Here is a 23536-nt window from a genome sequence, read left to right as displayed (position 1 = left end):
TACATTTTTGTCCAAGAGCTATACTTTTGAGACAAAGTTTCTTGACTGAGAAAAATAAATTCATAATTCACATAAGTGAGGTAATTCAGGTGTTGATGCAAATAGCACCCTATTATGTGAAAAGTGTAAAAAAATCCAAAGCTTTTGCAGGTTGAATATGCTCATTTGTTCAGAAGTTTATAAAAAAGCATCTTCAAGTATCGTAATAGCCAAGTGACAATCTTCCTTTTATCATCTCCAAAGGTAAATACAGTTCCACATTTACAATTTTCAAAAGCTTGAGGTTTGTATGCATGAAGGGTGACATTCAGTTCAAGTTGGTTTGAACAACTGTGGGGCCAGTTCTTCAAAGGAAGGGAGAAGGCAATTTAGAATAGAAAGTCTCTTCCCAGAAAGAATCTCTTTGCATTACAAAAACATAACGATCTTCACCGACTCCAGGCCAATGTACATGGTATGCATACCCTTTCCTCTGAAAGAAAATATCCTTCAACAGAAAAGGAAAATTATATGAAAGGTTGGGCATATTAGCTTTTCTCTATTTTAATACCCTTTCTCATTATGTACTTCTTAGATAATCATTATCAAACACTGAAACAGGCTGCCCAGAGAGATGGTTGAATCACTATCCCTGAAGGTGTTTAAATGACATGTAGATGTGGTGATTAGGGACATGGTTTAGCACCAGACTCGGTAGAGTTCAGTTAATAGTTGGACTCGATGATCTAGGAAGTCTTTATCAACTAAAATAATTCTATGATTGTATTATTTTAGATGTGCCATTGTGATTAGGACTAGTAAGATATTTTCAACATAAATCTGATTTCTTAGAGGAGGAAGAAATGGAAAAAAATAAAACTTGACTTAAAAATGATCATATTTATTGGCCACCTGGCACAGATGGTTTGCTTTGGGAAGTCTGGCATGACACCTGTCAAAATGTATAAATTCAATAAATTTGTGCAGCTTCACATGGCCATCATGAGCTTTCTTTAAGGACAACTATCAACTTTCTGGGCAGAATAAAAGCATTTCATTTTTGTCCTTTAGCCAGACATAAAAGTTGAGTATTTCCAGCTGCCTGTTCTGATCTTGCAAAAGTAACAAATACCCTCCTAGACGAGCATTCCATTAGGCATTGATAACATATTAAAGAAACCTTGCACTCAACTAACAAATGAATAAAACATCAGCATAAGAAGCCATTTCTATGCAGTTTCCATAACAATAACGAAAATTACTTTGACTACCTTGTGGCCATATTTGAACAAATTATTAAACTAGAGAATTATTAGCATAAGGTGAGTCTAAAAGTAACATAAGTGTATTACCAGAATGGATTTACTACCAGTTACCATCTACTGTAGAGTGACCAGTGTTTGTGCTTCAGGCCAACAAACTATCTTTCTTCAGATGTTCACATCCCAGTCCCAAATTCTTGTGGTCACTACTAGACCAGACACAGTCCCATTTGCCTGCACTGATCAACTGGTAAACTCTTCCTCAGCTGCTGTTATGCTTGCAAAAAATAAATAAAAAATAGAAATAATAAAAAACCCACAAGTATAGGTGGCTGCTGCATGCATAAAAGGAAAGCAATCAAAAAGAGCAAGGCCAATGCACTGATACAAAGACCTGAAAAATATCAAGTTAATTATTTTAGTTGTGCATCTTCAATAAGGAAGTAGTTGACTGCATGTATCAGGAGCAATTAGAAAACAGACTAATGAGGAAAGTGCCCACAGTCTACCTTAAAATCAGTGTGTATGTAAAAACACTTGTATATAGGAGGGGCAAACTCCTATAAGAACTCATGTAAGAAATACCCAAATATGCTACGTGAACATGCACAGCAGGAACAGAAAACAGTGCTGGGAAAGAAAGGGAGACTAAGTGTGCATATAGTATATAAACACATTAATTAACCAGTTTTAAAAGTGACTCAAGGCTGAAAATTATTACCAACAGGAAAACACAGCCTGTAACACAGGAGAAACCAATCAAATATAAATGAAGAAAAGAGCATCTGACTACATAACACCTGGTCTTGAACCTAGTAGAGAATTAATTCTCCTGGCACCCACTTCGGCCACTACTTCACAGCGTTATGGTAGTGACCTAATACATCACCCAAATAAAATAAATATTCATAAATACCCAGTATTGAGCCAAGCTGTGGGACTGAGTCACAAAAAGAATACAAGTTGTAGAATAATAGACAGAAATAAGCTCAACAGGCTAATACACACTATCAAATAGATTTACACACAAAAAAACCTGCACCGGCTTGAAGGTTAAACCATATCCCCCAAAAGAGACACTTCAAGCAAGACAAATGTCACGGATTAGCTTTGGAGGAAAATAGTAAGTTTTTTAAAGGCAAAAAAACCCAAAGATCCTACATATTACACAAGGTATGGCTTTAACCTGTATAGGAATTTCTACATCGCTATTTCAGTGACTCTCTGAGGAAGAGAAAACGCGGCACAGATGATTATCTGAAGCCTACAAACGTTGTGGTCAGCCTGGTTTTAAAGGCATTCAGGAGGAGTACACTAATTTAGAGGAGATGAATAGGAAAATTATCTTGGAAAACACCACTGAAAGACATATTTTTGCCAGTGGTATGAGGAAGCAGCCAGCAACTAATTTGACTTATTTCAAATGAAACATCATGCTCATTAGCCCACAGAACAAGAAACATCACCTTTTCTAAAACAGCAACAACTAAAAATACAGTTTGTTCCATAAGGTACATTTCACTTGTACTGGTTTTACAACACTGGCTTTCCCTGGTTCCTTAGCTAATGAGCAATTTAAGATTTTTTAATAGAGCCTCAGCCTTCAGAAAAGCTGAATTTTCCTATGAAATACACAGTATCCACAAACTCTGCTTAAGAACTGGGAACTGACATACACAACATCTCATAAGATTAAAAAAAAATAAATCCTGTTTCTTCAAAGGCCTGGAATGAAAGGGTCAGGTAACACAAGCTACCCTAACTGCATACCCAAAAGCAGCATGGAGAAGCTGTGTGATGAAAAGCCAAAATTAACTTGACTAACTTGGGTAAAGCACCCGAACTTGCTTTGATACTATGCATTTGTTAATGTTCTCCTGCAACCAAATCCAGAGGTTTAGCTACCAGGAAAGGAAAGACATCTGCTGAAAAGCCCAGAAATAGGTCAGCTGTAAGGAGAGCAAATGAAGAAAAGCAAGTAGATACAGAAATAAATCCCAATTTTATTTTTTTTAAAGTATTCCTCTCAAAATACACTATTATTTGCAAAAACAAAAAAATACATGAACCACCGTGAAGATTTTAGATTTCCTTTCTCTTCTTTCACTATCCTAACATTTGTACATCAATAAAATTTACACAGCAACTGCTTCTTTTCAATTAGTCCTGAATCTTATTTCATTGCAAATTTTTTTTTCAGTATTTCCTGATGTATATGGAAAAGTCATCAGCTTCATTTTGGATAAGTACAAATTCCTAAAAAAACAATAGTGATTCATCAGTATTTTCAGGCTATGCCAGTAACAATTATTTGTTAGTCTGAAAAAACAACCAAAACCACCTCATAACAGTATTTAACAGTGGGTTTTGAGCATTTGCTTCCAAGATATGCAAGCTGTATGCACAATAACTTAGGCAATGCTAAGATGTACAACCTCAGTATTATTTTCTGTGGCATGGAAAAGGCATGATTTTTTTTGCAGGAAAGAGTACCTGCATTAGCATTGTTCAAGAAAATGTTACAGTTTATTCTGTAGCAAGAAAATGTAATACAGCCTACAAGACAGTCATAGAATCATAGAACATTTTGGGTTGGAGGGGACCTTAGAGATCATCTAGTTCCAACCCTTGTGCCATGGGCACCTCCCACTAGATCAGGCTGCTCAAAGCCCCATCCAGCCTGGCCTTGAACAGTTCCAGGGAAGGGGCATCCACAACTTCTCTGGGCAACTTGTTCCAGTTTAAAGCTGCTCCCCATCACCCTACCTCTACACGCCCTTACAAAAAGCCCCTCCCCAGCTTTCCTGTAGGCCCCGTCAGGCACTGCAAGGCCGCTACTGGGTCTCCCTGGAACCTTCTCCTCTCCAGGCTGAAAAGCCCCAATTCTCTCAGCCTGTCTTCATAGGAGAGGCACTCCAGTCACTCACACAATAACTAGGGCAGCTGACAGATAAAATAATGTGAGGTTAATGCATACGTTACACAAAGTAGTAAAATTGTAATAGGAAGCTTAAAAGTCCTTTGGCATTTTAACAGCTTAGAATGTCTGGGTTATTACAAGCTGTACCTCAGCTTAATTTCTTCAAAACTCTCTATAGGATATTTGTAACATACTTTAATCTAAGTCGCTGACATTTATGTCTGATCATAACCCTAATTTCCAGGTCTCAGCACGGCATCTTGACTTCAGCCTCTCACGAGAGGAGGGTTCTGGGCCGAGGCCGGCGGCCCGCAGGAGGAAAGCGGCGGCTTACCCAGCGCGTGGCTGCAGCTGCGGCAGGGCTCGGCCAGGCTGACCCCCGCCTGCTGCAGCTCGGCCCGGGGCGGCGTGGGAGGCGGGTTGGGGTTCTTCCAGCCATTGCACTTACAGGACTCCTCAGCCTGAAATCAAAGCAGAGGGGTACCGATCAACGCTGTGAAACGTAGGAGCTCGCTGAAGCTTATTTCAAAAGCAATACAAAGTAATAGGATTAATTATAAGTTGCTTTTTTTGGTTTGATTTGATGGTCGGGTGGGGCTGTGGAAGGGTTTTGTTGTTGCTTTGTTTGTTTGTTTTTTTATCTACCGCACAGAGAGACTTTATTTTCTAGCAATAACCAGAAATAGAATAACAGCCCAAATAAAGAGATTAACATGGTTCTGGTAAGCAAACCGTGCTTGGAAAAACACATGCACAAACTCTGGCTAATTCCTTTTTGCTCGAGCTCCTGCATCGAGGAAATATTAGAACATTTACTGGTACATCAACGTGCACAGATTCTGCCACTGAGACAGTTTTAATGATTTAAACACAAATGGGTTATCTAACATGTTCATCACTGCTTTTTCAGCTATACTGGGAACAAGGAATCATGCAATTAAAACCAAACTCATGACAACCCAAGTAGGGTTAACTAAATACTGAAATAAGCAAACTAACTGCACTGTTGGATAAAGCTGCCCAAAGCAAGGCTTGGCCACAAAAGCAATGGATGCCAAAGACAGTGATGCTGCCAATGCAACCAGCTCTTAACCTTGAAAGTTTATTTACTCTCACTGAGTGTGAAACACCGCCAATAGACTACAGGTAAAAAGGGCTGACTATGAAGGAAGAGGTCGTGACTTGGGTAATCATATCTCAAATAATTCAGAAGTTCGAAGTCCCAGTTCTAGCTACCCAAAGACAACTTTATAGGAGGGGATTTTCTTCTGCATATCCAAACGATCTTAAGTTATTTTGATGCTAAAGTTCTTCTAACTATCCTTAAGAGCAGATCTAATCAAGGGAAAGTGTGCTTTTCTACAGTTCAAACGTATCTGTGCACTAGGCTGTAACAAGATGCTCTTGAATTTGCAGTGCCAAGGCCTCAGTGAGGAAAGTATGCCAACTGCTGCATTAATATTTAGGACTGAAACAACCTTAGTAGGCAAAATGGTAACATTAATACATCCAGCACTACTGTGTCATTTTTCAAAACTGAATCAGAATGTATTTAATGTAATCTATTTCAGGAACTCATTTCATTTTCCTTTATGTTTCCAAATGAAGGAATGTTTCTAAGGAAGAAGCACCCAGGAGAAGCAGAAAGGATCTCAGCTTGACACATCCTAAGACTGACAGTTTTGTGCACTGATGGTAAATTGTTCCTCCAAACTACTTTCAATATTCAGCAACCTGAGCACCAAGAAAACTGCTGCCTGCAGTTTGCTGAGCACCACATTATGTTTTTACCATCCCTAAAGTTTAAGTCTTTATCCAGCTGGGCTCCTGGCTCCGGGTGCCACAGCCTCTGCCTGCACCTGGGGCAGTCTGGCAGCTACCAAGGCCTGTGAGTGGCATTTTCAGCAGCCACAGCCATCAGGATGATGCAGAAATCGACCTGCAAGTGCCCAGCAAAACCACTTGCACGCACTTCCCTTGGAAAGGGGACAACCTGCATTGCCTGAATTCCCCGGCTCCCCACACGCACTGTGTGGGTGCAGGCTGCCTGTCACCCCATCTAGGTATGATGTAGCATCAGGGAGGTTTCCATATGAAACCGAGGGAAGATTAAAACAATTTTTTTTTCAAAGTCTTGTAAAATGCAATCTGGATGGATTTATGGTGAATTTTATGTTATTTTTCTATCATGTTTTCTACGAGTAATATGATTGGCAGAGAACTGAAGAAAGGCTGATGTTATTTTACAGCAGAAACTGTCTTTTACAACATCACAGGCATTGAGCCAGTTTTACTTTTGTTTGTTTTCCAGACCTACAGGCCCTCTTAAATTTTAATGACTAGAAAGAGAGCTCAGTGATTGAGTGACACCTGCGAACCAAGGATTGCCCTGGTGTGGGGACTTTGGACATCTGTGAGATAATGTGAAACCACACTTTCAGTTATCGTCTCAAGCTACCGAAAACCAATGCCAAATAAGCTATCCACATTTGCTCTGTGGGAGAGGCAATGTTGCCATGAAAGTTTTTTGCAGTTAAGACAAGTACAGGAAAACTGTCACAGAAAAAACTCTCAGAATGAAATTATTGACAAAGAAAATTCAAGAAGCAATGATAGAGAGATTGTCAAACAAAAATTGATTGAATATTATTTTAGGGAAGTAAGATTTGTTCCTTCCCATGCAGCCACCCAGACAAATGTTCAACACTGAAAATTACTGACATAATATCATGCTTATTATTAACTGCCTTAAATCATACCATAATGAAACATGTTAAAAAAAAAAAAAACAGAAAAAAAAAAAAAAAACAGAAAAAAAAACAAGCCCTTCAAACGAGGCACAAGCTTTTTGAGAAATTTTTCTCTGAGTGGAAGCAGTATTTCACAGAAGCTCACCACACAATGTTTACTATCAAGCCTAAAAACTACAAACAGTGAGTAACTACACAAACTTTAGTGTCACACAATAATTAACAGCAAAAGATGCAAACAAACAGATGTACAATTCGTGATACCAGCTCAGTTAAACTGCCAAAAAAACCCATCAACCCACCCACAGAAGGCTAAAAACAGTGTGTTCAACGGCAGGTTTTTTCTGCCCTTTGCAATATTTCCTTGCCAGATCTTTCTGAAGCAGCTGTTAATTTGTATTGTTCAAATTATTAAAGAGACCCTTCTCAAACAACTACTAGGGTGGGGTTTTTTTCCTTAATCTTTCTATAAGACAACAGAAACAGCATAAATGTTCTGTTAATCAAGGGGAAATGCTACCCTAAAAGGTCCTCTTTAAAACTAGGCTTTCATTGTAGATGTTGACAGTGCAACTATTTTGCAGTGAATACGCAATGTGCATTCCTCACTGGCTTAAATTGCTGAGTTGTTTTAAGTATTCAACAGCGTTCTGTTCATTTAATCCTTTCTTTGACTATCTTCAGCTTTTTCCTTTCTTTCTTCCTTTTTTTTCTAATGCCACTCATCTGCTTTTCATTAGAAAATAAAGTATGACTTCACCTCTGCAAAAACTTTATTTAAGATCAAAACAGTTTTGAGGGAAGGAAGGAAAAGAAGCATTTAAACTAGCACATCCAGTCCTCGAAGCCTTTTTTCTGGGACATCTGCAGAGCTTCGATAAAGCCACTGGAGCAAGTGGGGGACTTCTGCCTTACTGAAGCCTGCAAAGTAATGACAGTCACCTTTGCAGGCCCAGGGATAATGAACACTGCAACTTTGTTGGCAGTTTTTAATAAAATTGGATGAGTGCAGTATAATTGCATAGCAATTACACAATGTTAACTGCCCCCCCAAACAAACAAACAAACAGAGCAGAAATTATGTGCATTTTGCCCTATACAATGAAATATCAATAATTTTTTTTAACCCTCCATGTCAGGTGGAGCATCACAATGTGGGAAATCAAACTGTGCAGTACCTCTGTGCAGTGAAAACTGCAACTCTTGGACAAAATAAAGTAGCTGTTTCCTTTAAAATACTGAATATATTGACAACAGGTAAAAAATTAACAGTGAAAAAATGCAGCACATTTTAACACACATTGTTAACATTTTTATTTTAAAAGGAAGCACTTCAATATTTAATGGAGTTTCAGATGCCTAAATAGTAATGAATAAATTAAGAATGTTAGAATAATTTATGGACTAAAACATTCCTCCCCTTTTTTGGATAGTGAAATGAGCATAACAACGTGCAAACTTCAAGCTAACTTAATTACTAAGTAAAAGATCCCAGCACTCCTAAAACTGAGTTTCAAAACAACTGTTATGCTGGGCCCTTGGTTTCCAACTCAAAAACATACAGCTTGCCCTGTCTAGTAATTGAGATGCAAAGTAGACTCAGCAGATTATATATACATGACATTACAGATCTTACTATTTCCAGCAAGTATAATTACTCTAGAAAAAATATTCTTCTTCCCAATAAAAAAGCCATGTGAAAAACCCTGTAATTTTTTTTTTTTTCTCCTGCAAGCAATAATTGCAAACTGGTGCTTTTATCAAAGAACATCACACCAACCCTAACAAATATAGTAATTTAAAATATATGTATTTTTTATACTTAAATTTCCAGTTACCAGCCAGACAGTTAGACACTGCTTGAAGAGCTACTCATACATAACAGGAAATGAGCTGAAACATTTGTCATTAACAAAATAAAATAATCAGTTCAATGTTCAGCTCTGAGGAGATGTTCTTCATGTATTCATCAATCCAAGTATTATTTTATTCCCTGTATTTTCCAGTTTCACTGACAGAACAGATGCAGGCTACCACACAAAGCTGTTATTATTAACACAGAACAAATTCCCACCTTGTAAAGTTCATGGTAGATAATCCTGTTTAATTTAAAGCAAGATGCTTTAGTTGGGCCTGTAAGACATTGTAAAACAGGTGCACCCCACTATGAAACTGATCCAATAAAAGCTTTAGATGTCTTGTATGTCTCCTATACACTTTTGCAGAAAACAACTTTAATACATTCCCAGTTGAACTTCAAGGAGATGTACTTGCACTATACAGAGTCCAGCAATAACACGGCCAAGTCTGCTTTGCTTTACTTGCCTTGTAAAAGCCAGGAAAAAAAATAATTAGAGAAACAGTGGCACATATTCAGCCTACAAACCCTCTTTCATGTATTAGAGCAGGAAAATAGAGGTTACTCTAGGGGGAGAAGTGGGAAGTGCCTCTCCCAAGAGTCAGCAGTTGGTCTGGAGCCCAGGACTTGAACCTCTGCCACTCATGCACCTGATGCAGGGCCTTGGCCAAGTAATCTCATTGTAACCCTTCTCACTTTTGTTTATCTAAATAAAGCACAAGGTCTTTCTTCAAGAAAGTATCATTTCCTGCTACTTGTGCAAATGCCTTAGGCTACTGGGCTCTAATTATACTTATAATCCTCCATGCATCACTGTAAGATACATACAGTGAGAAAGAACCAATTTTACAGAAAACTTAGCGTACTAAAATAGTACACATTTCAACTTGTTTACAAGAAAAACTCTCAGTGAGACTGGAAAGAGAGTTTTATTTTCACACACTGTAAACTGATAGGGAAAAAAAGCTGAGAAGACTTCCTCCTACATCTTCATTAACTATATTTATGTGTGTAAGTTACACAGTGCTGCCTTCTATAAAAGTTCTGCAAGCTTCCATGCCTAATCCTCAAAATCACGCTGGGCAAAACCAAAACGATGTATGCAGCCATTCATACATACACAGATATAACAAGTGCCAAATACAAAATCCTGCACAGCATACAGCACTACTGTGCACTTCCAAATGTCATGAAAACCGTGCCAACTCCTAATATATATCCTGCTGTTCAGAACATGCTTCTTCCCACACAAGCACACACAAACTTGATCATTTAAGTGTTTTTTTACACAGAAGAGACTGTTCTCTCCCCTCCACCCCAACCTTTTCTCACAAGGGAAAAAGTCAAGTGGAGCAGCTCAACAGCTACAACTCTCCTGTCCCAATTCTTTATCAGTAAAAAGAAACAACTCGCCCATTTCTCTAGCCTGGGCGGCAGATCCCTAAACTTCATTCTCATTCTGCTCAGAATATGTGCACACTGAAGAGGTCTTTGCAAATATTCTTTGTGTTTCCCATAAAGAAAGGGGATCACTGAAGAAGGACCAGGAGGTTTCTCTTAAAGGACTGAGCACCTTACTCCTCAGCAGCACCTTCCACCCTTTTCCACTCAGCATTTCTGCTGTCACCAGTGAGACTCACCCTCTACACAGCCACCATCCTCCCCATCTTACTGTGTTGCTGCTCTTCATACCTAGCAAACACATGTTCCCTGCTTCAGCTACTCCCAGCATCTCCAAATAATTATTTTGTGCTGAAGCAGCAGTGTTTTGTGATTAATTTTATGTGGGAGAAGATCACCAATGCTAAGGATGCCATTACATACTTTATGCACTCCAACTTGTACAGCTCTATGTAGATTTATGCAAGATTCATGTATAGCCACGACTCGAATGAACACAATTCAGAGATGGTGTGTTTGCTTTCTCTCACTCTCTCGCACTCACAAACAGAAATGCAAAATAAATGGAAGAGAAATCACAGCCTAAAGAAAAAGTTCAAAGTTACACTCAGCACTGCTACAGCTTCTTGCAAACCACTGGAGTTATGAACCAAGCAGTGTAGTTTTGGAGCACCTGCCAGGTGTTCAGGAAGAAAAATAACACATTCTTCCACCCTGCTCCATCCCTCCCCCTTTATCCCACAGAAGCCACTTGATTAGTTTACAAGGAGCTACCCGTCTGCCTACTTGCTTCTGTTTTGAGACAAGAAAGCAAGCCGCTTGCCACTGAAATACTGAAGAGAAGCAAAACAGCAATAGTAGGTTTTGCATTTCAATCTGAACACAGAGCAGCATTTAGTGCTGTATCTGTTCCTAGATCCTGATGGGAGGAAGAGGTCCTGGGATGTCTCAGTCATTGGTCCCACTCCATCCATCACTAGAGTGCCAGCATTCACCCAGGACTTCTCACAGAAAAGAGCCAGAAAGGACACCCCAGAAGAGCACCAGCAGTACGAACTGTCACCACACTGCAGCCCACCACCAGAGCCCTGTGAGAGGAAAGAAAGGGCTGGCAGCAGGCCATGGTGTGCCTTCCTCCCCTCCCAAATGGCACTTGACTCCCTTCCAACAAGGTACCTGCAGCAGGTGGGGCTGGTATGTCCCTGAAAAAGCAAAGGGTTTGAGAGGAGACAAGGCTGTCCACACTTCTTCACAGCACAGCTATCTCTGTGTAGGTAAGAACTTCAAGGAAAGGCTTTTGCCCTCGCTAAGATTATCTGCAGGTACATTTAGAGAAGAAAAAATAACTGACTAGGGAAGAAAAAAAGTAATTCACAAAATACACACACTCTCCTAACAGTGGAAATCTTACCCACCCCACAACCAGCTTAGTTTAACAGCAAGTCTTGTTATGATTAAGATATGGAGGTGCAAAGGGGACTCAACACTGGAAAAGCTTCAAATGACAACACGCAGCCTGCAACGAGGGCAGAAAGTTTCAAGTGCACTAGCTACTCTTTTCCTGACACTGTGGTGTTTAATCTTGCAACGTCCCACATACACACCAAGGCTGCAGTAGAGGTGCCTGCACATTTGCTAACAGCTACGAAACTGAAATGCGTGTGGCTTCCTTAATTTGCCCTCACATGACAGCATTGCACCATGTCTTAGCATACCGTTAAAGCTCCTCACCCCACCAGACAGGACTACAAAGCCATAGTATGATGCTTCCTTACGTACATCAACGTTTTGTTTGGCCTTTCACTTAACATTTGCCATTTTGAGGCTCCAAAGTAAGGGAACAGCGAAAGTAAGATGCACGTTTCTCATAAACAGCTACTTTCAACGCTGAAAACATTACTAGTGAATGGCAACTACTTGGCGATCTAATCATGTCAGACCAGCCGTGCATCCAGGAATTGCCCTGACAGCAGCAGCACAGCCAGCGGCCCATGCTCCCAGCAGCCCGTGCTCCAGCACACCCCTTCTCCTCTGCATGTGCACACGCACGGACGACGATGCCACTTGTCACAGTCTCTGAAGGTGGGAGCGACAGCTCTGACCAGGCTGCTCCCGTCTCCCACAAACAGGCGAGCCCCGCTTCTCCCACCGGGATGTAAACTGGAGGGAAAGTGCTTGTGGAAGGAAACCCAAGGGCAGCTCCCTTGCCTACGAGAGGCAAGCGCCGGGCAGGCGCTGCGCAGCCGATGCCCGCTGGGGCAGGGTACCGACGGGCGGTGGTGCCCGCTGCCGGCACGGACACCGGAACGGTGGTACGTGACCGCCGCGGAAACTACTTTCCCAAGACCATAGGCCGCGCCCCTTCACTCCTCTGCCAAAGCGGCTGGCGACGGTGCCAGCTCGGGGCAGCGGCTTCTGCGATGTCAACAGCGCTGCGATGCGAGACCGCCGCCCTGGCCGGCCGGCAGCCTTCGCCCGGGGCCGGGAGGTGCCTCCCCCGGGCCGGAGCGGGCCGCGCCCCTCCCCGAACAGGCGACTGTCCCCGCTCCCCGCCGGGATGTTTACGCGGCGGGCAGCTGCGGCAGTGCTGCTAACCCAGCGCTCACCGCCGGCACCGGCAGCCGCCCCGCCCGTCACCGCTTCCCGCAGAAGGACGGACAGACGGACGCCGGGGTCGAGCACCTCTGCTGCCGCCCGGCCCGGGCAGGAGGAGGGCAGCGCTGCCCCATCCCCTTCCCTCCCACCCCCCCGCGGTCCCGTTTTCGGCGCGTGCGGGGTTTATTTTTGCGATCGCCGGCCGGAAAGCTCCGGGGGAGCAGGATCCACCGGCGTAGCCGCCACTTCCGCGGGGAGCGCCGGGCTGCAGCCGGGCCACCTCCCCCGCCCAGCACGGCCCTTCCCCACCGCCTCCCTCCTTCCCTCCCCTCCCTCCCGTCAATCCCCACCCTCCGTGGGCGGGTGGGCGCCCGCGGCCGGGTACCTTGCAGGCGGAGTAGACACCCAGCTTCTCCAGCTTCTTGGCCCGCGGCGCGGCGCGCAGCTGCGCCTTCTTCCCCGCGGTGCGCGCCGAGCCGGGCCCCCCGGGGCTCTCGGCGGCGCTACGGGCGTGACCCCCGGCGGCCACCCCTCCGGCGGCCGGGGAACCCTGCTGCGGCCCGCCGCCGCCCGCCGCCCCGGCCCCGGCGCCGCCAGGCTCCGCCATGCCCACGGCGCGGCGGCAGCCGCCCGTCCGGCCGGCCGGCGCGGTGCAGCGCGCCCGGCCCTAGACCCTCCCCTTCGCCGCGCCGCCGCCGGCTGCTCCCCGGGGAGGGCTGGAGGAGGGACCCACCGCTCCGCGGGCGGCTCCTGCCCCGCCGGGCGGGGGACGGGGGAGGGGGCCGGCACCCGCCTTCCGCCGCTGCGCACCGCAGGGGACGCGCCCGCGTCCCTGCCCCTGCGCGGGGGCTGCGCGGGGCGGGCGGTGCCGGGCGCCCCCGCGGAAGGGTGTGAGCAGTGCCCGCGGTGTGCGGGCAGCCGCCGCGGAGCCAGGCCGGCCCTGGGGGAGGCAGCGGGGCAAGTTGCCCCAGAAAGAGGCGACACGGGCGGCTGCGCGGAGCCCATGGCGGCGGCGGTGCGGAGCAGCTGCGCTCCTCGACCCCGGCGAGCCCCGCGGTGCTGCCGCAGCCTTCGTTCCACCGCCTAGTACCGCTACTTTGTTCGACTTTACCATCGCATTTCCCCATCGTGCGCTTTGCAGCCGCTTTTGAAGGATTCCTGTTTTCCCCAGATTGTTTCTAATTCAATGTATAAATACCAGTTTTAAACACTGGAGAATTCAAGAACTCTCTGCTCGGTTCCTCACGTCATGGTTTTAGGAGGTTTGTTTGGTTTTTGTCCAGGCACAAGTGTTGACAGCAGGTCAATTTATGTCTTAAAGGGATTACTTTTTTAATTGCGAGCTGAAATTAGGTAAATGATCCCGCCGTATGCACAAAGCAAGTGCCTCCGTTTTGAGACAGTTACGCTCCGTTGCGCGTATGTAAAAACGCGGTTGAGCTGTGAGAAAACCACAAATGGCAATTCTGTGGCACGGTACCGCCGTTTGAAAGGCTGGGATTGAGGCTGGGCGTTCGCGTGGGATCTGCGGCTCTTTGATGTGTAAAACCTGAAGCAGCAATATTATTTGGAAGGGAATCCCAGGGTCTAAAGAGCTCTCGCAGGGCCTTGCCACCTTGCACGGGGTGACTTCCCGGCTTCTGCAAAGTTAGGAGGAGTTTGTAAATTTTGTTTTTCTGTTTGTTTGTTGTTCTTGGTTTTTTTTGGGGGGAGGGGTGAGAAAACACTTTCCCTGGGGTCTCCCTCTTTCCCGCGTTTTCTCAGCTCCTGAGGGTGTATTTTCAAGCTTGACGTTATACGGCGAGTTGGCATTTACATTAAATGAAAGGGAAAAAAAAAAAAAAGAATTGAATGAAACGCTGGAGTATTTACATGAAAAAGAGGGGCTGATGTTTTGTTTTGTTTTGTTTGGCTGAGGTTTTTTAAACACGACATGGGAGAGGGGTCGGGACCTGCAACCCCGACCTCCGCCGCGGGTTCCCCAGGACCGGGGTCCCCTGGCCCCGGGGAACCCGCGGCGGAGGTCGGTGCTGGCTTAGGGCTTCCCAGCAGCTGTGACAGCAACCCGTAAGATGGCTGCTGTCATCCCTGGTGCTTTAAGACGGACTCTTAAGGTGGAGGAGCCGCTGCCCTGGGCGGCGGCTGCCCCAGGCTTTGCAGCAATTTAAAGGAGAAAAATCTTAAATTGTAAGACAGAAATATTTATTTATCAAACTGTCTCAATCGTGTTTAAAAATAACAAATATCTGCTGCATGGTTAACAGTCTCTTAAGAACCTCTTTACTTGCCTGTTTTTTTAATGCCCTGTAGGTTTCCACTCGCTTCCCAGATTTGAAAATGAAAGTGTTATTCCTTAGTTTCACTTTCAGCTTTCCTACTGCTCTTCAGCAGAAGCAAATTTTACAAGAATGCATCTGGATCAACAGCCGGTGCTCCTGTGGACCACTTAATGTCCATGTCTGGACATAGTTTTTCTAGGAGCTACTGTAGCCTCTACACCCCCCAGTATGTTTGGTTGTTGGTTTGTTTTTCAAATCACCAGCTTTTTCTTTAGACGGTAAGTTAATGATACTTAACCCAGCACCAAGTTTGCACACCCACAGAGAAATTAATTGCAAGCTTCAATCTGAAAATACTATTTTCACACGTGTGAGTGACTCCAGTGACGTTGAGGCTGCTCAGTGTGCATTTATGGCTGAAACCACACAGACAAGTGCTCACAGGATCATGGCCTAGGCAAATGACCTTACTCTTTCACTTCATTCTTCAAGGTCCTTAAAAGCCTGATAAGTTTTTACTTCCATTCCAGTAAAATTGAAGCTGAAAGTTACTATAAAGCAGATACAGAGATTGTTGAAGTGACCAAATATTTGCTTACATTTCATGGCGTGTCTGTGAGGATATCATGGGATCTCACTGCTTTATTGCATACAGTAAGGCACTGGTTAGTGTAAAGACCAGAAATACTTTTGCTGCAGTTCCTCCTTGAATTCTCGAGAGCATGGCTGTCTTACAATACTCTTTTTTCCTTTTTACCTTGCTGCTCTCTAGATAATCAGAACGGTAAGTCTGCCAGCCTGTGGCTGCGGATACAGTTACTATGGTAACATTTATAAACACTAACTTTGCTACACACGCAGAGCTACAGCCTGCTGCTGCAGAAGAACAGCTCAGAAAAAAAATGAGAAAAAAAATCACTCCTTAAATGCGAACAGGCAAGTCTTTCTCTTTTTTTTTTTTTTTTTTCCACTTTAAGCCTAATTTAAATAATTGCTGTCATTCTAACTTTGTGCAAATATATGGTTTAGAAAAAAAAAAAAAGTAAAGAAAAGAAGAAAGCTTGACTTTTTCTTAACCTGCTCTATTGACAGGTAAAATACTACATTTACAATTTTGGCAAGAATAAGGAATGAAAATATTATTTGCTGGCTGGAAACATGGGACTATAACTTGTGCTGTGTTGGCTTGTGGTAGCTTCTGTGATTATAAGTTGGCCATGACAGGTTAGCATATACTAGGAAAAAAAAAAAAAACAAACACAAAAATTATGCTGTGACTTATGAGTGTATACATACCATTCTCAATTCTCATATATCCAAGCTGGCTTTTTCTGTTGCTTGAATTTACAAGCAAGTACATGCTAATTTCATAATTGTAGTGTGTGCATAACTCTGAGCACAACAGAACCACACTGGTGCTTATTTTTCATCATTAAACATGCACTACAAAGATACTAAATTTGATTCAAACTCCAAGTATTGTCTGCAAACCCCCCCACCACATTTACCAGTTTCTGTCCTTTGGGGCATGTCAGTGGGTTTGCACAAGTTGAAATGACTCAGATGCCCATGTTCAGCAAGCGCTGGTAGGAGCCAAGCAAGCCTAGCTGCCTGCCTGCCCTCCTCAACTCAAACTCGGGTGAGAAGCCCCATGAATTCAGAAGTTGGTGTTCATCTGCATCGAATTAAACAAGCCAGGAGGCAGATGAGACAGGAGTGCCAGCTCCTGTGATCTCAGGTCTCTCTCAGGCTGCTGCTAGCCCTCAGGAGGTGCCTGCTCAGAGCCGTGCTCCCAGATGTGCATATTGCCCAAATTCACTGGGAACACCCAACACGCTTAACTGCAAGAGTGTGCTCTTTATCCCAGCAAAGGAGGCAGTTACATTCTTGATGTTGAGTCACAAAAGAGGAAATTAAAATGCAGTTTAAGGTGTGTCTGATGCCTGTTTATTACCTAGTTGTCATTTGGGGCTTTGGGGGCCTATGTGGATCACATAAAATAATGACTCGACTAATAGCAGCCTAATACTGCATGCTACCTCTCTGAAAGGGACTTCCCAGCCTGCTGCCAAGCTCTGGGAGCCCAGCCCATCTCATCCCCATCTCCTAGCCTTGTCAGATCAAGAATGCCCAACCCAGCCCCCTCTCCTCCTTTTGTTCAAGGTGGGACTTTCTTCCTGCTCTCCCACCTGTTTTTATTCTTGCCATTCAATGCAAACGTGAAAAGCGGAGCTCTTGCCTTTCCAGAGCATTTCTCTGAGTATAAAATCTATTGTGCTCTTTCATTAATGCATTCCTTGTGGGTGAAGTGGCCACCCTCTTGGCCACCATGAAGTCAGGACTGCTATCAATATTTTATGAATCACTGCAAGTATTAACAGTACAAAAGTTTTGTTCATTATGCTGTCTCCAGCATCTTGTCAGCTTCCCATGGTGCTTACATGTGACTTTAATAATGCAGATGGCAGATCTTCCCACTAAGCCTTTGTCTGTTACAGGGAACCTCACACCCCAATTACTCAGTTTTTAAAGGAAAAAAATGTCATTGCAACACTCATGGCTCTCTTAGTAATACAAACTTCTCGTTAGTGACTGAGTGCCTAGCAGTTTTTGTTCACTTCTTACCCAGAGGATGCTCTTCTCCACTGCACTCAGAGTTTTGATTTAATGAAAACCAAGTGAGAAAACTAAAGGCTGGGCTCATGCAGCACCAGATATTTGCTGCTACTGCCAGTACAATGTGAAGTGTGTGCACCAAGTTCAGAAGGTACTTGTTAAAGTAATTTAGCCATCTGCAGTCACTACACAGGCTTACACGCTGTTATTTCATGGTAGGGAGGACTCTAGCTTGCTTCATGCAAACACAGGACATACTGTCATATTTTCCCCTTACCTTTTCTTTCATCTGCCTCCCCATGAGTTGGATTTTTTTTCTCTTCCTCCTGCTACTTAATATGTGGCAGAGATCCCCATGATTCTCTGGGACCCTACTCACAGTATTTTGACTGTGCTTTGCCAGTTTTCCTAACCACCGTATCCCTGTGTAGGACCCATCCTACCATGCAAGCCCACAGCTGGGCTTTCCCCATACCTGCGTGGGAGAGCACCTGGAAATCATAAGAACTATGAACAAAACTAGAAGCACCTTGGTTAAACTACAGGTACTGAACAGGTTAAAATCCTCCATTTAAACTAACCATAATTGTGGTATGTATGGCTGGAAAAAGTAGAGGAAACCCAGGAGGACAGTAGTAACCCCAGGTATGGGTTTGTGGGGTGAGGGAGGAAAGTGCAAGAGGCACAGTTACCTTATCTTCACCTGTCTTCTGTTTCTGCCACTGCTTTCTCCTTGTGGATCCCAAAAACCTCACATGCTCCCCTCCCATGCTGAGCCCAGAGGGCTTGCCATCCCCAGTTGATGCTTCACAGCCTCTTTATCCCACACAGACACTTGATGGGTTATCAACTGGTGCAAAATATCTGGAGTGTAGAAAGAGCCAGTTTTGCCATTTTTTTACTACTCTCATTTCCCAGTTCAATGCTTTGTCCCAGCTGAGAAGGTGCACCTCTACCCAAGAAGACAGGGTCACAAATTATAATCCTCACCTCAGAAGATCTAATGATGGGGATTCTTTAGATTTTATAGGATGACTTAAAACCAGTTGGCCTGGAATCCCAGGATTCCAGTTTTGGACAACACTTAAGATAAATAAGGAGACTAATTATCTTAATTTATTCCATAATTATTTTAATTATTAATAACTTCCTTCTTTCTTGCCTATTATCAGGTCTAGAGGTGGGAGTGTTCTCATGTCCCAAAAGCAGGCTCTGCCCCCAGCACGCTCCTGTGACTCACTAGGTTCATCTTTATCTCTTCCCACACCTTTCATAACAAGATTTCCTTGAAGCTGCATCATTGATTCTGGGACACAGTAAATAGGGTACTAAATACACCTGCATTGATTCATTTGGGAGAAGACATCTTGATCTTTCTGCAACATTCCCTGTGCAGGTGGTTTTGGGAACTAAGAGGGCCAGCCCCACTAAAAGGGCTGGAAGGTGTAGGGCATGGCTGCTATGTTATCAAATGAGTTTGTCTTTTCAGGTGGAGAGTTTTTCAGAGGTCTTATATGCATTTAATAAAGGCTACATAAGGTTTTTCACATAAGATATAAACCCCTTGCTGCTTTGGCCAAAGGTGACCATGTAAAACTGAGATCTGGTAAGGTACCCCTGCACAGCTGACAGTGCTTGCCCTTACCCTGGCTCAGGCTGCGCAACAGGGCACGCGCTGAACAGCACTGTCAAGCTGCACCACAAATGCTACAGCCCCACTTGCCACCCGTGGTGGCTCCTTGGCAGGAGTCAGTCCTGGTGATGCCAGAAGTCCCAACTATGGTTTTGCATTCACAAACAACTTCAAGGGGTAGTGCTGCTGACAAAGTGTGTGACAGGCAGAAGGGAGGGAAATGGGTCAGGAGGAGATGGGCAGGGTGGAATGTGTGGAAGCAACAAAGCCACATCGTGGCATCACAGGCAGGTGGGGAAGGGGGTCTGAGAGGGAAGTGCCAGCTGGGGCACAAGAAAAGAAAAGGCATGGAAAAAAGTAAAGTGGAGAAGGAGAAGACAGGCAAGGAAGCTGGTGTTCAGCAAGAATTTGCAGCAGTGAGGCCTGTTTATACATATTAGCTCATAGTACTGTGATGAGAAGCCCAGGGAGGCTGTGACCTGCATTTTATATCACACAGCCCTTCTCTGCTTCCTCCTTTTGCCTGCAGGCAGGCAGGCATTTTCTCAGTGCTGGTTTCAGCATCGATAATATAGTCAGTGTTTTCTAAGACCAGAAGTATGTAACAAATATTAATAATAATAAAACAAATATCACAGAGGAAGGAGTTCAGGACTAGAGATTGTGTAAGTTAGGTGCTGACTGGACAAAGGTGAGGAAGAAGCATGCTCTGGGTGGAGACAGAACAACATGTCTGACGGAGATGACTGTATATTGGGACTCCCGTTTGGTTACAAATCAGATCCTGGGTCCTCAAAGCTCAATTAGTGACACATCTTCACTAATTAAATGATGAGTTTGTAGCACCAAATGGCAGAAACAGAAAATAATTTTGCCTGCTATATGAACAGTAAGCAACTTGATGTGCCATAGCTAGAGAAGGTTTCCAGAAATACAAGATTTACTGGGATGATGATGTGCTCTGCTATTCAAGCCCCTGGCCTGCAGTCTTGTGTCCTGCCTCTCTCAGACAGGGCAGCACACAGCAGGGAGGTGAAGCAGCCTCCCTTTCCTAGTAGCAAGATTAAGCAAAGACCCAGGAGGATCTTTGCTGTGACACAAACAGCAAATAGAACTTTTGCCTTTCAAAAACACATGCAGTCTGAAACTGTGGTTCCCTCCCTGTTTTAAGTTTTGTTGGTTGGTTGGTTGGTTTTTTTTGCTTCTATTTCCAGCTCAGAACATTAAGCAGTGCTGTGTTTTGGCTCCCTAAATAAGCACAAGGAAACTTCAGTGAGCTAGAAAGCTGAATTTTATCTTTTGCTCTCTGAGGCTGAGGGCACTTTAGCTGTGTGTATTGTGTTGTCAGTATCTCACAGTTATCCTTTAACCTGACAGCAGGACTCTATCTGTTCCTGATGAGGGAAATGGAAGGACAGACTAATCTTTTTACTTTATAGAGAGAGATCAAAGCAAATATTTCCTTTTTTATTTCATTTTCACTAAATTTTCAGCTTTGACATAAAGTGTATGCATACTATATAAAAAAAAAATAACACCAAGGCTGCCCTTTTTATAATTATGAGCAAAATTATTGCAACTGAAGAGCTGTAGCTCATATTGGTGTTCTACATGAATTATTATGTATATTATCCTGGTTATTTACACATAGTAATGAAGTGGAACTGTTTTGGTGCTCTATTGCGATTTGTTAGCACTTACACCCACTTACAGAGATATAAACATCTACAAATAAAGTGTTAAGAATTCATTTTACTTAGGTCAAACTAACATTTTGTTGAATTTTTTTCAAATTCTTGTCTCCTATCCAAGGGGGGTTTATATCCACCAAATGTAAAATGGGTTCATATTTTAAATGCTGACAAAAAGCAGCTTGCAGATTTTCTGTATATATTAGTACTGACTTTTCTTGGTCATGGATGCATCATCACACTTGTGCAATCTCCCAGTCTCAAACTCCAACTATACAGAGTAAAGGAAAAGGCACCTGCTCAAGAGTACCTTTTGCTGCTATTTTAGCATCACAGAATTATTATGGTTGGAAAAGACTTCTCAGATCACCTAGTCCAACTATCCACCCAAGCCAGGTGGGGGAACAACACAAACCAATCAACCAACACCAACAAACCAAACAAAACCCAAACCCACCTCCCATAAAACCAACACCATGACACAACCCAGATAAAACCCACTGTGCCCACTAAAGCATGCTCTGAAGTGCCACATCTACATGTTTTGTGAATACCTTCAGGGATGGTGACTTCACCTTCTCCCTGGGCAGCCTGTTCCCATGCCTGACTATTCTTTCAGTAAAGAAGTTCTTCCTGATATCTAGTCTAAACCTCCCCTGGTGTGACTTCAGGCCATTTCCTCTAGTCCTATTGTTATTTACATACCTCCTCATATTGCCCCACTGATGTAGTGTAGCATTTCTAAAGGAGGCTAATGCTCACCTCTTGTGGAGAGATGGACTCTCCCATAAACTGGTCCTCCAGCAGATTGAGAGCTGTAGCCACCTGCAACCTCACATCTGCAAAGACAAGGTATACTAGTGTCATAAGGGGTTTTTATGTGGGTCTGGCAATAGTATATAGTAGGCATCATCCTCTACAGAGGAGATTTTCTTTTTGAAATGTTGTAATTGATCTACCTCAGCTGATCAGAGGCACTTGATTCTTTAAGACATACTAATTGGCACTGGAAGAGGCTGGGGTTTTATCTTTAGTGGAATTTTGTCAAACAACTGTCATCACAGGAAAAAAGTGGATGCATTGAAACACAAATCACGAAAATGCTTAAAGTCCAGAGGTAGTGCACAGAAGTAGTGAGAGAGAAGAAAATGTATTTCCCAGCTGAAGACCTGGAGGAGATTACAGTTGCAAAACAGTTACTTCTAGGTGTGGCTCTATCAAGTTTTAAGAGAGTGGCCCAGAAAATCTATGAGGTTGAAACAGTATGAAATTACCAAAGACTGTTCTTGTAATCTGGCTGTGGGATAATTACCGCAGCTAAACTGCTGCTGTTTGCCCTGGTGGTGGATTAACAGCAGTTAACAAAGACTAACTATAAATCAGAAATCTTAGAAGAGAGAATAAATACCTATAACAAACTTGAAACAATTTTAATTTCCTCTACTGCCTAAGCAATATTGATGTTTCCTCCATATGTTATATGTTTTCTTACCCATTTTAAGTTACAGGCAGAATTAATAGTGCTGCTACCAACAGGGTCACCTCATATTTTCAGTAACTTATAACTCTGCCAGATACTGTTTATACTGAATTTTTCCAAGCCTGAAGCAGAACAATTTGAAAGTGTTCCAGGTAACATAGTTTAGCTATTTCTGATAATATGATGTGAAAAATATTTTGGTTTACTTGTATTAACACAAAATTATAACTATTTTATAGAGAAGCTTCAAGATCATTCCAAACTAGGACTTGGAAATTTGGCTGAAATAGCATCAGTGATGAATCTTTTGTCATTCTTATAAATTTAACCAAATCAGAGCAAGTTACAGTATTGAAAAGAAGCATCAATTTGCCTCTACAGAGTGGAGACATGCCAGTATGTAGGTGCTGAATTCAGGCATTCCTTTCTGCAACCACTGACCTTTGTCAGGGAGCACCTCACCAGGACTCAGGTTTGTAGCGCCAGGTGCCATACCTATCAGTTGTCTCATATTTCATCCTGGCTGTCAGTACTCCCTTTGCTAGTAACAGGAGAGGACTGAAGGTGTTTTTATACGCACACGTCCCCATCACTAGCAGTAGTAGTGATATTGGGAAGTAGATATTGAAGAGAATGTATGTGCAGGAGGGTGGAATCCGAGGACTCAAGAAGTAAGACAGCATCAAGGAGCAAGAATAAGGAGAGAGAGACTGGAGCAATGAGGTAAAGGGGTAAGAAAGAAGGTGCACAGGGATAGAAAGAAGAGACTAGCTTTGGCTGGGGAATGGGCAGAGAGACTTGTACTGATTAGACCCTATGTCCTTGCAGTATCTGGCCTTGATTCCAGGTTTTCTGCCTTGTTGCTCTTCCATGAGCTCTGTTGCAAAGCACATCTCTCCTTCCCTCCCGATGGCTGGAGAACAGGAGTGTGCACTGCTGCTTGCAAGTCTCACAGCTCAAGGAGCAGGAGTGTTTCCCACAGACTAAAGACACTGCTTGGCCCATTTAATATTTTTTTTCTTCATTATGCTTTCTTGATTTAGAAACTGGCACATTCAAAAATCCATCCTAC

General features: G+C 43.5%; 1 protein-coding gene across 2 annotated transcripts in view; it reads right to left on the bottom strand.

Moving 5' to 3' along the window:
• Positions 1-13536, bottom strand: part of KAT2B (lysine acetyltransferase 2B) — a 43014-nt gene extending 29478 nt beyond the window's left edge. The window contains exons 1-2 of one of the 2 annotated variants that reach the window (XM_051610493.1): positions 13151-13536; positions 4496-4622 (exon numbers count right to left, since the gene is read on the bottom strand). In XM_051610493.1, the coding sequence (XP_051466453.1) occupies positions 4496-4622; positions 13151-13372 (349 nt within the window). In that variant the 5' untranslated portion in view covers positions 13373-13536. The remainder of the gene's footprint in view (positions 1-4495; positions 4623-13150) is intronic. The other variant, XM_051610491.1, reaches the window with a different exon arrangement.
• Positions 13537-23536: the final 10000 nt, after the last annotated feature.

Source organism: Apus apus, chromosome 2, assembly GCF_020740795.1.
Source record: "Apus apus isolate bApuApu2 chromosome 2, bApuApu2.pri.cur, whole genome shotgun sequence".
NCBI lineage: Eukaryota > Metazoa > Chordata > Aves > Apodiformes > Apodidae > Apus > Apus apus.
The sequence above is the reverse complement of the archived record's forward strand: the minus strand, read 5'-3'. Positions and strand labels throughout refer to the sequence as shown.